The sequence below is a fragment of the Astatotilapia calliptera genome, chromosome 2 (genome assembly GCF_900246225.1).
Source record: "Astatotilapia calliptera chromosome 2, fAstCal1.2, whole genome shotgun sequence".
Classification (NCBI taxonomy): domain Eukaryota; kingdom Metazoa; phylum Chordata; class Actinopteri; order Cichliformes; family Cichlidae; genus Astatotilapia; species Astatotilapia calliptera.
The window spans coordinates 19,766,934-19,784,119 of NC_039303.1; the positions used below are offsets into that span (position 1 = coordinate 19,766,934).

The 17,186-nt window shown below is 38.5% G+C and overlaps 1 protein-coding gene across 4 annotated transcripts in view; it reads left to right on the plus strand.

Moving 5' to 3' along the window:
* il1rapl2 (interleukin 1 receptor accessory protein-like 2) overlaps nt 1-17,186 on the plus strand; it is a 470,217-nt gene that overhangs the window by 308,509 nt on the left and 144,522 nt on the right. For all 4 annotated transcript variants that reach the window (XM_026186343.1, XM_026186354.1, XM_026186326.1 and 1 more), the window contains exons 5-6: nt 123-309; nt 392-545. In XM_026186343.1, the coding sequence (XP_026042128.1) occupies nt 123-309; nt 392-545 (341 nt within the window). The remainder of the gene's footprint in view (nt 1-122; nt 310-391; nt 546-17,186) is intronic.

Consider the following 17,186-nt stretch of genomic DNA (forward strand, 5'->3'; position numbering starts at 1 on the left):
ACAACTGCATAGATGGGTTATATTTGTGATGTCAAGTGGTTTCTTTTCTCAACAACTCCGAGAAAGATGTCAACATGCAGTGATACAGAATACTTTTTTATGTATATTTTTAATCTGTTTAGGAACTCCACATACTGCATGAAAGTGTCCATGTCGATGACCGTGGAAGAGAGCGACGAGGGAAAATGCTTCAGTAGCAAAATCCGCCATCTGGAGAAAGCTGAGATAACCCACAGCAAAATGATCCACTGTCCTGATATAGAAGACTATTTGGCTCCATATAAACAACCGCAGATGACCTGGTACAAGGTATGGCTTGAACACAGAGAAGTTTTTATGAGTCTTCTGTTTAAGGTTGCGACTGATCTATTCTGCCTATGTCTCCTGTTAGGAGTGTGAGCTGGTTGAATGGAGAAGCTCCATCATTGTTAATACCACACATATTTGGATACCTGAGATAGAGGAGGGAGACGGGGGAAATTACACCTGTGAATTGCAGTATGGATCCAGATTGGTGCGAAGGACAACGCAACTCAAAGTCACAGGTAGGACATAATGAATGGATGGAGATGGGATACAGTCCAAGAGACTGGTCACTAGTCCACTGGCAACGTTCGGTTGCTTTTGGTGTATTGCCAAGCAGTTGGCACTTGATTTCTAGAGGTTGCTGTTGTTGAGGATACTGCACTTAAAACTGTTATTCTGTTATTGCTTTGCTAACACATTGCTGTGGTTGCCTGTATTTTCCATAGAAGACCACGCACTAACTGCTGAGCAACGGGAAAACTGAAAAAGTGCAACACAAACTGGAAAAGGAGAATGTTCATAAAAATGGCGCCTTACTCTGAAACCAACATAGTTTAAAGGACACACCTTTTACTTTGAAGGCAAGGGTCTCCATTTCAGGTTTGCATTGCTCTTTTCATAGTTTCACTACAACTAGGGGCAATGGCAGCCATGGACCCCCAGAAAGTACTTGTCAATGGGTCAGGAAATAAACTGATTTGTAATTACAAGAGAGTCACTGACTGACCGCAGGTGTACTTGGCTAGGGCTTTAGCAACTGAAACACTGCCAACAACCTCCAGCATCCACTCACAACATTCACTCATTTTTCCCTTGTGACCAGTGGCTGTCTGGCAATCACCAGTTAGCCTCTAGGCTTTAGGGTTAGGCCTCTAGATCTAAAGGCCTGGGCATATAGAGTTAAGAATATGCATCAAATTCTGTCAAGAAGACTTCTGCCTGGAAGGACTGCAATGAGAGAATGGACAAGAACCAAGAATGCAGCTACTGGGTATCACAATCATTTTCCAACCTCTAACAAGTATACAGCCGATTTGTTAAGTGTATCATCCTGAATATGTTCTCCTGACTGAATTTGGTCCGTTTACAGCATCCTGCCATTGATTGCATTTGTCCCTAACCATCAGGAACCCTCACGTTGACTTTTATCGAGTAAAAAGATGAGGGTTCATCCTCCAGCTTCAATGTGTTTATGTAGTGCTGACATAGCTGTGTCGCTAGTGATCACGTAGCACATCATTATATACCAGCTAGCCCAACTTCAGTAACCCTACAAATGTTGGAAGTGATAGCAGAGCTGTACGTTTGAATTCCATTCAGAAATCTCTCAGTCAGAACATGCTATATTATGTTTAGGTGGAAACTAGCGAGCTAACTTCCTGCTAACGTCTAACTCCGTTAAATTTAATAAATTCTGTTTTCATGGATGCCTGGATGTTAAACTTAATTGTTACTAGAACTGAGCGTGGTAGAGCATCACACATTAAATGAGCAACAGTGGTGAGAAATAATCAAAAGCAATATGGACTATTGAATTTGGTTGTAGAGAATATAACGGATGGGACGGGCAGGGATATATATCACTAAAGCTTTGCCAGCTACTGCTTTGCAGTGCCAGCATGTGACTGGAAAGGCACCGTGTGCCAGTTGGGTCAGGAATACATAGTATTTGGTATTCTGCTGGACATATTTTCTATTGCATTTTTTTTTTAAGAATTGTAGAATTGATGAATTACTGTTCCATGGATTAGAGGTCAGCTGACTACCATCAGAGAAAGCAAGTGGACTTAAAATATGGTCAGAATATGTACTCTGCTTCCTTTTAATATACAATGGATCCCTCAGTGACTCCAGAGCATCCATTACTTTGACAGATCCCTCGACTCAGCAATACATCATTCATCATTACTACAGCACTTTTAAAGTTTCTTTGAATGCACATTTCAGATCTACGCTAAAACAACGGGGTACATTCCTGGTATCATTTTGTATATTTGCATTAAACTTTGAATATTTAAAGCTTCAGTGGCTTTTGACTTAACTTTCACTCAGAAGAAACATCTGCTCCGTGCTGTTATGTCTTTAAGCTTACTTCCATCTGCGCTTTTGTTATGTGTGTGTGTGTGTGTGTGTGTGTGTGTGTGTGTGTGTGTGTGTGTGTGTGTGTGTGTGTGTGTGTGTGTGTGTGTGTGTGTGTGTGTGTGTGTGAGCGAGTGTTTTGGGAGGAGGGTTGCAGTCCTGCTTGTGTTTTGCTGTTGTGTCATGTACCATGTGCAGTCGGTCTTTATGAGCGACACACTGTGCTACTTTTGTCCTAGCACACATTCTTAAACGTGCGCCTTGATTTGCTTCGTACATTGTGATATTATTTGCATTCTGACACTCGTATACACACGAAGGAAACAGTCTAGAACACTTACTGCTCCATTTTACTCATATTTTGAATCCCAGAACCAAATTCAGTGTCCTTCTCAACTCGCACTTCTTGCTATAGTTCAGATGCACAGCTTCCTCTTGCAGTGTAGGGCTGAACAGGCAGTACTACATTTCTTGTGTTTGGTGTTGTTGAACGGGTTAGTTTCTATTGCACCCCCTTGTTGAATTGTCACATTGGACCATATCTTAGGTTGTGACAAACAGAGTTTAAAGGTGAAATCAGATACGAGCCTTTTACTCCAGCTTGAAGAAAAAGAGTCATATCTGTGTTGCAAGACCTCAACATATGTTAAACAAAGGAAGTTAAAAATTCATATTTTTGATGTGTTGTCTGAAACCCAAATAAAACATACAAGAAGAAGGATGTTAAAAATGATGCTAGTGAGTATTTTATCACTGTATTAAACTTACAGAGCCATGGCTAAAGATTTCTTTCAAAACTATCTATACTTTCCCAAAACATTATGATGCTTTTTTTTAATTAGCTCACAGTAAATGAAGTTTGGTGCACATTGGTAAGATATTTCGCGTTCCCCGATACACATTAGAGTAGTCATCAAAGGAATCTGACTTTCTTTGTATACTGGCTGTTTTCACTGTCATTTTCAGTCCAGTTCCTGCACTTGATATTTGTTTGCTAAGCCTTTTAACACTATCCTATGAATAATTCAAGCATAAAAAGGTAACTTAAGGGATGAACCAATGTTTTGTCTACACATAACATACAACCAATCACTCTGTCAGAGAACCAATTTTAGGTTGTACATTTAGATAATTTGTTATTAGCATCCTGTTAGAAAAATAATTCTTCAGTTGAAACTTTGAAAATTTCCAAAGATAACACAGTCTGACATAAAATATTATGTTTTGGATCAACAAGATGATTACCAAAGAGCTATTAGCTAGAAACATGTCTTTATGATGTGCAGTGTGTAATTACAAAATTAATGAAACTGGACAAAAGAGAAACTGTCTACAGTTCACGAACAACATCTGATGGTCATGTCCTTTAGAAATAAGAATGAATCCAGCAAAGACCCGACACAGGACCTGAGAGATTCATCTGGCACTTCAGTTGATCCATCTAATGTTCACAAAATTGGTCATAACTTAAAATATTGATAAAACTGAAAAACTCTTGTTGGCTTATATAATGTATTTAACTATATTTTTACATGTTTCAGTAAATCTCTGCATCTATTTGCAAATTTTTCTAGCAAAGCATAAAAATAAATGAGGGTTGGCCAAAGGCGTTCTCGTATATCCTGGTTACACAGTGTAGACAGAAAGGTAAAACAGCTTTGATTATTTCCCCCAGATTCTGATCGAGCAGACGTGAGACAGCCTCGTGTGAGAGTGGTCTGACTGTGGCCATAATCAGGGATGGCCTGTATAAGATATACTACTATATTGTTGTGGTAAAAGCAGGCTCACTCATGCAGAAAGAGCATTCAGGAGACATCTTGCGTAGAAGCATTTATTGCAGCATGCTCAGCCGAGGAGAACAGAATGCAGTATTATGGGTTGATGTAAAGGACCTGTCCACTGTGGGAGCTATCCTGATAAAAGCGCGCATGTACTTTCATTTTTATTTATTCACTTCTTGACACAGACAGTGCCCACTGATAAACTGAAAAAAATCACATATAATAAAAATGAGTTAGTAGTCCTATAACCTCGACTTCATTGTCCCTGGCCAGTTCTTCAAACTGCAACCTGAAATTGGAATAAATTTGGGTGCATTGCTCATTCCTCTCTGCCTTTGTCACTCTCACAGAAGCAGCTATGTGGCAGAGAAGACATGCTAACGCCAGGTTTTTTTTCCTAACAGGCTCTTTGGTGTCTCCAGACAGATGCTGAGTCATTACACCGTTCCTCTATAACCCTGCCTGAGAGATCATTTCTCCACATATACCATAAGACAGCTCAGGTTTTCTCTATGGATGAAAGTAAATACAAAGCTTACTGTGAAGTTTTCAAATATTTCAAGGAAACGTAAAGTAAGTTCTGAAAAAGAAACCTATTGCTAACACAACACAGTTTATGAAGAATATCAGAGAATTCCAGCTTGACTGAAGTTAGAATGAACGACGTGTAAAGGAAAATTGAGACCTACCACTGTTGCAAGGGATTTTTTTTTAAATATAAATGGTGAGATTTAGTTAATTAGCTAATATATAAACAATCAAATAACAGTGAGTCCACAGGAGCAAAACAAAAAAAATTACCAGAACGTTTGCTGTAAGTAACATCATGTAGTTTCACTGCTCTGGGACAATAAAGGTCAAAATGGGCTTTATGTGGCCCACGATGTAAAAAGAGTTGGACATTCCTGGTTTACACATTTATACAACAGACTTTGTTTTCTCCTCTGCAACAGGCTCGGTTTCCTCACTTTAAATATGTTGTTTTGTGTCACTAATTTAACACAGTTTCCTAAAAGAGGATGAGGCTACAGCTCGTGTAAAAATATGCAAAACATGTCATTTCATTATTCTGAAAGCACATAGTGAGGTACATTATTATTATTTAATAACTGTGACATTTCTCATAAGAGATATGACAGGTCCTGCTGGAAGAATTGTTCATAAAGAATTTTTCTTTATTACGTTTCATGCCAGCTAAGGCTGCATGCTGTTTAGATTTTACCAGCTGTTTGGTTTTATTTTTGCCTGCATCAGATAAGTTACCTAAATGAGCAGGGAGGCAGACTAACGTATGGGGATAGACAAACTCAGTGATGCAATGTGAGCATGAAGCTTTGTGGGTTTATATATGTGTCAGCTGCATGCTGCACATGCCAACTGCTATCAGGCCAATTTATCTTGCCCCATTTAGGAGGTTAGAGTAATTCTTTGACACTTATTTCATTTTATTCATCTGCTTATATCTATGACTATTTCTCACTGCCTCCATGGCTTAGGGACACATTTCTGGCCTTTCCAAGCCGATGCCCATGACCTACTGCAAGTTTGTGCACTTAAATTCATACTGTATCTTGTATTATGTAATGGAAAATTCAACATTTGAGAAGGATGCTTCAAAAACACTGTAATGATCTGGTTTTCGAGGATTCTTGGAAAGCAGCATCTGCAGTGGACACTTACATTAATGTTCAGACGTGTGCTGATGTGTGCCCGGGCCTCATCTAAACGTCTCTGTCCTTGATCCTGTAGGTGGGTCTGTGTCTCTTGGCAACAGGCTTTCTCATCATCCTTTTCACATGAAATTGAGATTAAAGTAAAGAGTCGGGCAGAGCCGGCAGATCGACTTTTCCCTTCGATGTTGAATCCAGGTATTGGAAAAAAATGCAATAAGAAGAAACATTTTAAATGTCACACTCTCAACAACTCGTTTAAAGCGCCTTTCTGTTACAGCTCTCGTTTAAATATTTAAATAGTGTGATTAATTGCTGTCTCTAAGAAAAGTGTACACTTTATAAAGGAAGAGAATGCCTTGTGTTAAAGACGCAATTCTCTTATTGGAAACTGGAATATTTTTCCAGACTGTAACATTTGGGATTACTTTGCATTATAGCCGTTACCAACTACTTGCTTGTCAATCCAGTTTCCTAGAAATGACGTTTGTAAACATTCATATTGTTTTCCCAGTTTATCTACCCCAACTCATCGCCCCCAACCAGTCACAGCCGATGGTTGCCCCTCCCCTAAACCTGGTTCGGTCAGAGGTTTCTTCCCGTTAAAAATTAGTGTTTTGTTCCCACTGTTTCCAAGTGCTTGCTCAAAGTTGTTGGGTTTTACTCTGTCTGTATTATTGTAGGGTCGACCTTGCAATATACAGATTATAAATAAAACTGAAATGAATTGAATTAAATTGAAATAACAGGGGACAGTGTTATTGCTGGATGGAAGATCTTCGAAATAATGCTTTTTGCATGGAGATGTTTAGAAGAGTAGGTCGGTTTTCTTCAAATCAACTCAACTAATGTTTATATTTCAGTTTATTATACAAGTGCATATTTGGATGTTAAGAAGTGAATGGAAAATTGTGGGTGAGGAGGCAGAAAGAAACTGTCCATGAACAGAAAGTGCAGCATGGTGTACAGACATAAAGCCCTTTGAGGAACTCTAGGTTTTGTGACAGTGGGCTATATAAATAAGACTTTTCTTACATAAGCAGGGCCCAATTATGAAGAAATACTGTCTGTGAGCATGAGAAATATATCAGAATATACTGCTGCTCTGACATGAGCGGCGCCTGCAGTTGAGGAGAAAAAAAATCCAAATGCAAACATTGCCTCTCTGTGCCTGTGACACCCTTTCAGAGGGAGATTCTTCATCTTAAGAGTTTCACTTCTTCTTTAAGTGCAGGATAATAATCATAATTGTTGGAAGAAGAACAGGTATGCTATAGCAGAGCATATTTTGTGTACAACTAAATGTGACAAAAAGCTGTTAATATGGTCTATCCAAGCAGCTGAACGGCAAAGTTTGCACAGTTGGTGTAAATACATTACTTAATATGCATTTTCTGCAGATGTATTGTGGCTTATACAAAGCATATTCTTACCCTGCCTAAATACAACAGGCATCACAGGCAGTTAGCTGAATAGCATTACTAATGATGGCATGCATGTGCTATCTGCTGCATATACTGAAGCTGTGTGCTGTATGTCAGTAGCCTCTGGTTACACTTTGGGGCTGAGGATGAAGGTTTGTTTTTAGTTCCTTTAGTTCTGTGTTCCTAAAGTATTGTGCATGTGTGTGTATGTGTGTGTCTGTCTACATATCACAGAGTCCAGAGTCATATAGCATTACAATTGTTGTCTAAGGACCCTGCATACACACAAATGCTTAAGGAAATATGTACCCACAGAGAAACAGATGAAGCAAATCCACGGTCCGCTGGGTAGAACAAATCTGACCTGGTCACATCAGAGATAATTCAGGGTCAATGGAGCATTCAGAGAGAGGAGAGATAAATAACAAGGAGAAAGTGAATTACAAGAAGAGGGAAAGAGCAACAAAAAATAATAACAGTAATGACCTGTCTGATCAATGCAGTCATTGCAGCAAATTGTAACAAGAAAATAGACTCAATCGCTTGAAATTAGCATCTTTGATGTAAAACCACAGGATAAATGTGTAATAGAGCACACTGTGATGTCTAAAATAAAAACATTTATTAATAAAGATGTAAAATGCAGCCAAAACTATACTTTCGTTATAAAGACATGATGGATTTTATATAAGTAGAGTGACAGCTTGGCCATGCTGTGCCCTCTGTTCTGTTGGGATTTTTTTCGTTATTTCGAGCATTTAAGTATTCTGATGTTGGCGTTTAGTTCAAAGCACAACTACGCACAATCTAGAGCACCATCTGACATAAAGCTGTTTACAACTCAATCGCTCTACATGATCATCCAAAGGATTTTTTGTTAGTTGCTGAAATGACAAAGTGAGTGATTCTTGGAGGAAGTGAAACACATTTTTGAAAGGATGTTTCTGCAGGCAGACAGAGGCAAAGCTATAGCAGGCTGAACTCTCTAATTTGTTTTTGTATCTGTCGAGTCCCACGGTGAAGAGCTCCAACAGCCCTGAGCTGCCTTCAAGGGCAATCTGCTAGCTAGCACAGCATAGCTCTGTGTGTGTGTGTGCGTGCGTGCGTGCGTGCGTGCGTGTGTGCGTGCGCGTGTGTGTGTGTGTTCTGGCCTGTGAGTAAGCACAAACAAAGAAAAGTAGTATATCTGATGCAGCCTGTGCTCTATTTTCATGTGTGTGATACGGAGAGAAAATCAATAAATGTGGACACCTGCTCTGAAATTGGCAATAAAAGCAAATCAAGGGAAACATTATCAGATATGTGACAGATCACAACTATTTCCCATCACAAAATTACCAGCGCTGTGTTTCTTTAATGTTTACACATTGCTGATTTGAAATGAACACTGCCATTACAGAGATTATAGGATTTTGCTGACAGCTCCACAATCACATTAGTATTACATGATGTCAAAATAAAGAAAGAAGTGAAGACATATTAATATTGCTGTGGTGTACAGTGTAAGGTCAAAAACCAAACAAAAACAAAAATCACCATCTATCTATTTTTTTACCTCTTATGTGGGGTCGGGTAACTTTGGCAGCTGCCCACGCAGAGATAAGAAACCAGCCTGCCCACTGTGTCTCACCGAGGGTGTCTCCTTTTTGGAACAGAGTCCAGAAAATGAAACTAAGAAAGTCTTCCAAAGAAATGACTCTCGTCGTTCCAGAGCTCACTGAGGCAAGCCCGACTATATCTAGTTGGTATCTCTACACCTCACAAATCAACACCCCCTGCAGGTGGTGAGCCCACAGGAGTGAGGGCCTATGACTCCTCTTTGGTCTGTGCCCAGCTGGGCCCAACGGGCTAAGGCCCAGGCACCAGGCCTCCCATGAGCGCCCTCCTCAGGGCCCTGATAACCCTTTTCTGGACAGGGTAAACTGGCCTGTTGATCTTTCCTCGTTCATTGGCGTCATAAAAGAAAACCTCAGACTCTAATATTTTGTTTGAGTTTAGTGTTGATGACGTAGCATCGCTTTATGTCACAACACTTACTTTGATCCCGTGTTGTCGGGCTGGTTCCTATCCCAGCTGCCACAGGACGAGAGGTGGGGTACACTGTGGTCAGCCTATCACAGTGTTTCTTATTATTTGATTGTGCTGGCCGTAGCATTTCTGTAACCCATCTTTTCTTTTTGTTTCATGCTCTGAGCTAATCTGTTAACATTTGCTCAAATAAACAACTTCTACATTTTTAAGCCGCCCTCTCACTGTTTTCGGCTTTTCCTCACGCTCTTCCCATGCATAGCCATTTTTCAAGAAAAAAACTCATCCATATTTCAGAGGCAAAGTAAAATGTGTGTTAGCAAAGTACACAGCATTCAGGCTAAATTTAACTGCAGAGGATTTCTCCATTGAGGTGTGTGTGTGAGAGCAGGATAGAAGCAGCGAGAGAAACAAAGAGTCAGAGACAGAGAGGTAATTTATTGTGGCGCAAAAATATTTGGAACCTCACTGGAATAATGTCAAGACTAACGCAAAATTATTTCCCCTGCATCCCAGTTTTTCTCTTCCACACACACTCACAGAGACAGAGATGCTTTTAAAAGTTTCTCTTCTGTTAAACCCACTCTGTGCACATCTATTACTCTTACACATATAACACACATGTACTGTGTGAACGTTTTGTTCATGCATGCACGTCTGTTTTCCTTTGTGTGACGAACAGGCTCGTGACCTATTTAGATACTCACCTTCTAATTCATTGTGAAATTGACTGTGTTCTCCAAAGACAGAAGGCGAAATTGAAGTAGAGACAGGCTGCAATAGATACAAGGAAAAGGCATAAGAACACGTTATTCCACTGTTCTTTTGGGCTGATTTTGAGGGGGAATTCATTATTTAAAAGTTAGAGCTCACGGCTTGTTTGCTGTAATGTTAAAAAAGATAGATGAAGCCAATTTGAGCCTCCATCTTCTGTTCACTGTAACCAGTTCACAGTATTTAGGCTCAGGGCACAGTTGTATTTGTCAAAATGTTGTTACATCAAGGTGCCTTTGGCTTTCCTCTCCAGCCAGTGATGTGGATGACTGAGCCTTGCTTACTGTAAATGAAACTACTCTCCACAATAAAAAAAAATGACTCTGTGGAATTTGAGAGATCATTTTATAAAAACAATTTATTTAACATACCTTTGATTTAATTCCAAGTCTTGTTTTAGAAACATATCATGATGAGCGGTAATTTCAGCAGTTGCACAGCTTGAGGAAATCAGAACACTAATATCTAACTAGGAGATATCAGACATGTGGATACTAGAAAAACTATTTGTTTTAGTGTAATTAACAAGTTGAAAACAGAGCTATTGAATGTTTTCCACAGGAAACGTCATCGTGATTATTGGAAAATGGTAATAGGGCTGTGTGAAAATTCACACTGAAGGTGCGAAGGCGGTTAAAGTTGAGTTTTAGAGAAAACAAATTCTGAAATGCTGTACACTGTAATGAAGTTTGATGGGTACAGACGAGTAATTTTTAAAAATCAAACATGTGGAATGAGTCAGCTACAAAACGTAACCACTGCCTCTTAATGAAGGGTTTAGTTTTTAATGAAGTGGTCTTTGCATCCAGCAAATAATTGAAGGTCGCTCAGCAAAAATACGCACATATAACACTTCTGGTTTTTGTGATGTGTGTGCTGACTGGAAACGCTGTATGTTGGTACGTAATTGTCCTTTTCTGTGTTTAATTGTTGTTCAACCATCTAAACTGCACAGTGGTGGGAAGGTTTCGTCTGTGGTGACAATTAGAGAGTGTTGGACTAAAGATGATGGTGCATGCATCAGACCAAGTTAGTTCATAAGAACAGAGCTCCTGCACACCATCTCACTTTAATATCTGGAACATGCAGCTACAGCCTGCTCCCTATTGACTTGTGTGTCTGTCCCTCTGTGCCTTCTGCTTTACTGGGATAAATGACTTCTGTCCAAATATTGGCCATTTTAAGGCATATGCTAGACTGAATTATTTTTCTTTGGAAGACTTTCTTAGTTTGAAAAAAGTAAACAAGATTTTTGCCCTGTGTTACATCAAATTCATGTTTTTATAAAAAGCAGAGCGGTGGTTATGCTTGAATGTATCTGTTTTTCTTCACAGTAGGTTTATATTACCTAGACAATTGCTTTATTATAAAACATAATCATTCAGTTGTGGGTTTTGCATCTGCTGCCAGGGTTACAGCCCACATCTTCAGTACATGCAGAGCAGCTGTGGGTTTTTTACACAAACTGCATAAAATATGATTTACTCTCGTTCACTCTTTAAAAATATTATTATAACTGAAAAATCCTTGTTGAAAAGACACACACATAGTGTCATATTTGTGTAGTAATTAATGTCAATGTGTTTAAAAACTGTCTTCAAACTACCTACAATATTAATTCCATAATGATGCTAATTTATGCTAGCAATACCAAAATCACAGAGTGCTTTTATTACATAAAAACAGCTTAATGATAAAATTGTAAACAAAATTCCAGCAGGCTTCAACAAACTTGTTTTTTTAATACTGTTGTTCAAGACCGTATTAAAAATATTTTTATGTCTATTTTCTTTTAAAAAATAAAACCAAGTAGATAATTATTTACATCTCAGGCTCCAGTGGTGTGGCGACTGACGCATGTGCTTGGTAAGTTAAAAGACACAAATCCCAAACAAACATCGGTGGACTACCTGCTGTAGTGCCCCCTTGTGCCAAGGAAGCAGCCAAAAGTAAAACCAATTGATATTTGGTTGGGGTTTTTTTTGTTACTTTTATGGTCTTTTTTAGGTTAGTCTTTTGAGGTTGGTGTTACCCTATTAACTATCAAAATACCAACTGTCATAGTTGATGTTTACTTTATGTTGAATAATAGTTTTTCACATCAAATGGTATCACTTTAATCATTAAGATCTGTTAGCTTAGCTACACAGATGGGGTTTTATGACAGAACAGTTTTCATGCAACAACATAAACGCAGTGTTTAGAGAAGAAAAGCCAGAGGATTCCTTCAGTCAGTAGAATTAATTAAAGAGGAATAACAGATTGTCAGTTTCCTCCAAATCCATCTGAAAGATGTTGACTGATGACTGAAATACTGCACCATAAGCTAGCCAGCTAACCTGCTTATTTGTAGCTGGAACTTTCCTGTGATAGGTGCATACTGCAAACATCCCAAAGAGACAAGTGAGTAGGTGTGTCTGTATACTCTTGATCTATTTTTTGATCACGTTTCAGTTTATATCACTAGGTATAATATTTCTCTTGCACTCTCCTTGCCCTGCTAACAGTAAGAAGTCAACCTGATAATGTTGTTTAGTTAGTTATTAGTTTATTAGTTAATTTCAGCCGAAAAAACTTACTTTGACTTGTGATTTCTATTTTTGTAGTGATTTAATTCAGATGTTAGACTTAAATGTATCTTTTGGAGACAATTTTTTATACCCTGCTTTTGGTGTGTACATAATAATGCATGTGTGTGCATTTGGCTCTAGTGATTTAATATCCTTTGTTTTTTTCCACTTGAAACAAGATTCAACATGATTCAACCACTGGTCTGGAAAATAAGGGAGTGAGGAGCTCTATCATGTATACACATATAGTTGCACGTACAAGATTAATTTGTCCACTGTTGCTGAAGGAAGGCAAAAACACATGTTCTTTACCTACACACACAGTTCCTTGGAAAAAGGACACAAAACACAGTGGATGTTAACTTTGTCTCCGAGTACTGCTTTTCCCTCTCTCACAAACACACATAAGAAAACCCAGTGGTCAAGTTAATTGCATTAGACCACCTTAAGATGCAGACCCTTCTGTGTCTCACACATCGATACCTCTGACAGAGGAAAACAACAAAACAACAAAAAGGACAAAACAGGGAAAAAAGCACATGAAAAATGCAAAAAAAAGAAGATAAAAAAAAACCTATTTGAAGAGGGAACAAGTGAAACAATTATGCTAATTGGTTTACACCAGGTTACCCACTCCAGGACATCTGTAGCAAACTTTGTTTGGCCTCCGTTGGTTTGACAAATATTATCCATTGCATTATTATCTGTGAGCTTTGGAAAACGGCATCTCATCTGTTTTCTCTCTCAGAAAAGCAATCTGCGCTAAAATAAAATCTGTGATTATTAACATTTGTTTACCAAGCAGAGAGCTCTCTGAAACTACTTTTAAAAACAAGTCTTATATCAAGTAGGCTCAACGTATTACAACTGAGGTAGATCCTGTTCTGTGAGATTTTGCTCTGTGATTCTGCGATGAACATGTCTGCGTAAACATGTTTTGTTTTCTGTATAGCATTAGCATAAGAGTGCAAATGAAATATTTTAAGACTCACTTCAGTTTTATTTATACAGAATCATAAATCACAACAACAGTCGCGTCAAGGCGCTTTATATTGTAAGGCAGACCCTACAATAAGACAAAAACCCAACAGCCATATGACCCTCTATGAGCAAGAACTTTGGCGAGTCAAGTCGGTGCTCCTGTTAATTTTGCTGACCAATAAACTTCATCATAGTTTTCATCAGTGACCAGGACAAAGTTATGAGCCAAGATTAGCTAACTTTGTTAGCAAGATTCAGCCATAAAGGAGGTGAAGTTCAACAAAGTGGTAACCTCCAGGACTGCTAAAAACACAGCTTGCAGCAAGTGTGTGATCTGCTATATGGGATAAAATTATAGACTTTTATGAGTTTGTCACTTAGCAATAATGAGCTTAACTAAGCTAGCTAGCAGTAGCTGACAACTTAGCTTATCTTCCATCCACATGTCGATACTACTTTCAAAAAAACAAACTTAGTAGCTAAACGTTAATGATTTGAATCTGGCGTCTGAATCCAGGTTAACACATGGTGGCCAGCTTTTACACTGAAGAGGGTCTAACTATTTATATGAGCTAACCATAAACTTAAATAAATAAATGAGCACATTTCCTTGAATTTTATGTTAATAAATATGTTAATATGTTAATATTTAAATATTAACATATTGAAAGATCGCCCTGTAAATGCATGAGCACACAGTACATCAGAGAAAAGTGAACACAGTGAAAAGTGGAGAGGACATTTAGGAATATGTCTTCAAAGTGAGTTGGTCAAAAAATGATGTCTGAAACTGTCTGCTGACTTTACAGTACCGCTCCTCTGTGATAGCAGCCGGTGTACACTGACCTCAGATAGGAAGAAGAAATGAGGAGCATATGGGCCTTCTATGCTGCACATCTTTGACACACATACCAGAAAAAAGGACAGGTCTAATGGAGAGCATTTATTATTTGCAGTCCATTCGTTTAGATGCTCCAGGTCACTTACTTCTCTGCTTTATTTAAAACAGAGATAATGTTAATGAAACTATATCAGTGTGTGTGTGTGTGTGTGTGTGTGTGTGTGTGTGTGTGTGTGTGTGTGTGTGTGTGTGTGTGTGTGTGTGTGTGTGTGTGTGTGTTTGTTTCTTGCAAAAAATAGTAGGAAACATTATTTTTATAATAAGTCATTTCCTATCACATCTCTGGCCTTGTTTGAGCAGAAGAGTGATGCTACTGTCTCCATATACAGTAACAGTATCACATAACATATTTTCATTACTAAGTGATGGTTTGTAGTACTTTTTAAGAGCCCACCAGTGGGTTATAGTCACAGCATAAGCGCACAAGCCAGTCACCCACCTTCACACCATAGTTCTTACCAAGGTTATTATAGTTAACGAAAACTAACGAAATAATGAAAACTAGAAGTGAAAAAACATTTCGTTAACGTAAATAAAAATAAAAACAGAAAAAGGAAAACTAACTAAAACTGTAATGAGTGTTCACAAAACTAACTAAAATTAACTGAATTTATAAGAAAAATGTGTTTAGTTTTCGTAGATGTGTGCGTGTCATACAATAGTCAAGGGTGAAAATGAAGTTTAGTTTCCAGAGTTTTTTCTTGCTGTGTCTCATTATGCCAGCAGGTGGCAGTACGTTAGTCGAGTCGTCTGTGTTGCTGCTCCGTCCATGCGCAGAATCATGTCAGGAAAAGTCAGGAGAAAGCGCCAGAGTCCAATTTGGGATTACTTTGAATATGACTGTGTTTTGGATAAAGCAAGTGTCTTGTAGTGGAAAGAGACAAATTATGAGGGACATTTCTAAAGGGAAAAAAATCCCACAAACCTTAAAGTGCACTTGAAAAGCTCATACAAGAAGGCTAACCTAGCTTACCTTGAGAAGGTAAGGGAGCACACTCAACCCTCATCCCCAGAAAACAGAAGCTAACCCCAGGCAAGACAGCGTGATGCATCCCGAGACAACAGGACGGGGATATCTACATAACTGTGTGAGTCAATTGCCTTCAAAAAGTTTATCAATTCACTTGAACCAAAATTACGAACACCCAGTGCTGCAAGAGTTAATAGTCTCATTGGGGCCAAGATATACGTTTTATCGTTGCCTGGTATCAATGGTTGTTCATCTGCCTTTATTTATTTATTTATTTATTTATTTATTTATTTAAAGAACCCATAGGTGGGAATGTGAGTTGTCCGTCTCTGCGTGTTAGCCCTGCGACAGACAGGCGACCTGTGCAGGGTATGGTAGCTGGAATAGCAACATACCCAAGGATAAGCAGAAGAGCATAACTGATATGATGAAACTGGGATTTTGTTACACTTAATTATTGCAAACACAACTAAAACTATAACTGAAACTAATCAAAACTAAACTGAAACTAAGGATTTTCAAAAAAATACAAACTAAACTAGCAAACAATTGGTAAAAACTAATTAAAACTGATATAAAATTGAAAATCTGAAGTCAAAACTAAATTAAAATAAAAACTAATGAAAATTGCAAAACTATTAAAACCCTGGTTCTTACTAAGAATGTAGTGACTATTGTCAGAATCATTAAGTGCATTCATAAACTAAATAGCCTAATATTAAATCCATAAAGTCTTCCAAAACATTCATTCCATGTTTTCTCTTTAAATTCATTACCCAAAACCCAGAAACAATTATTGATAAAAAGTGGAAATGCAGGGAGACTGAAGTGCTTCTTTTCAGAGCTTCTAACTCACAGCAGTTTATAGTTTCTCTTTTTATCCGACATTCACGTCGTTTTATTTAATCAGTTAGTTGTCCTTTTTTTGTTCTTTCAGTTCCTTCCCATCTTTTTTCTGCACGTTGAAACATTTCCCCTGCTTTTCCAACCTCATGGCAAAAATTAATCTCTTAGTTCTCTCTCCTGTGGCTCATTTTGTGGCCTGTTTCTTTACTATCGTACTACTTACTTATGGCTTCTTCTGTATCTTCATCACTGCTTCTATTCTCTTTCCACCAGCTCTTTCCTGTCCTTCATTTCTTTTTACTCTTACATTCAATGCATTCAGAAACAGGGATAGTATTTAATAAGGCTTAACACTAGGGATGCACCGATACCGATACTGGTATCGGGTATCAGGGCCGATACTGTAAAATGTGTGTGTACTCATACTCGTAAAAGTTAATCGATACCATGAACCGATACTAACTTATTTCATTAATCAGAGGGTGGCTTGTCATTTCTGTTGTAGTTTTTTAGATTGGCCACTAGGGGGACATCCCGCGCTAAACAGGCACAGGGTTAGGCGAGTGAGACTGGTGGCTCCAGATAAAAAAGAGAAACTGGAGGCTGCTGTAGCTAGGCTAAACAAAATGTCAGCAGTGTGGACCGGAGCAGCCAACTTTAACTCGGGTTTTGGAAAAGCGATGAAAAATGTCAAGAGAAAATCCACGGGCAGTTAAAATAACAGAGACTCTGATTCATTTTATCGCTCTGGATGACCAGCCAATGCCGGTCGTGGAAAACAGAGGATTGCACCATTATCGCAATTGCGATAATGGTGCCAAAACTTTCTGAAGAGGTAAAGACAAGCAGTGTG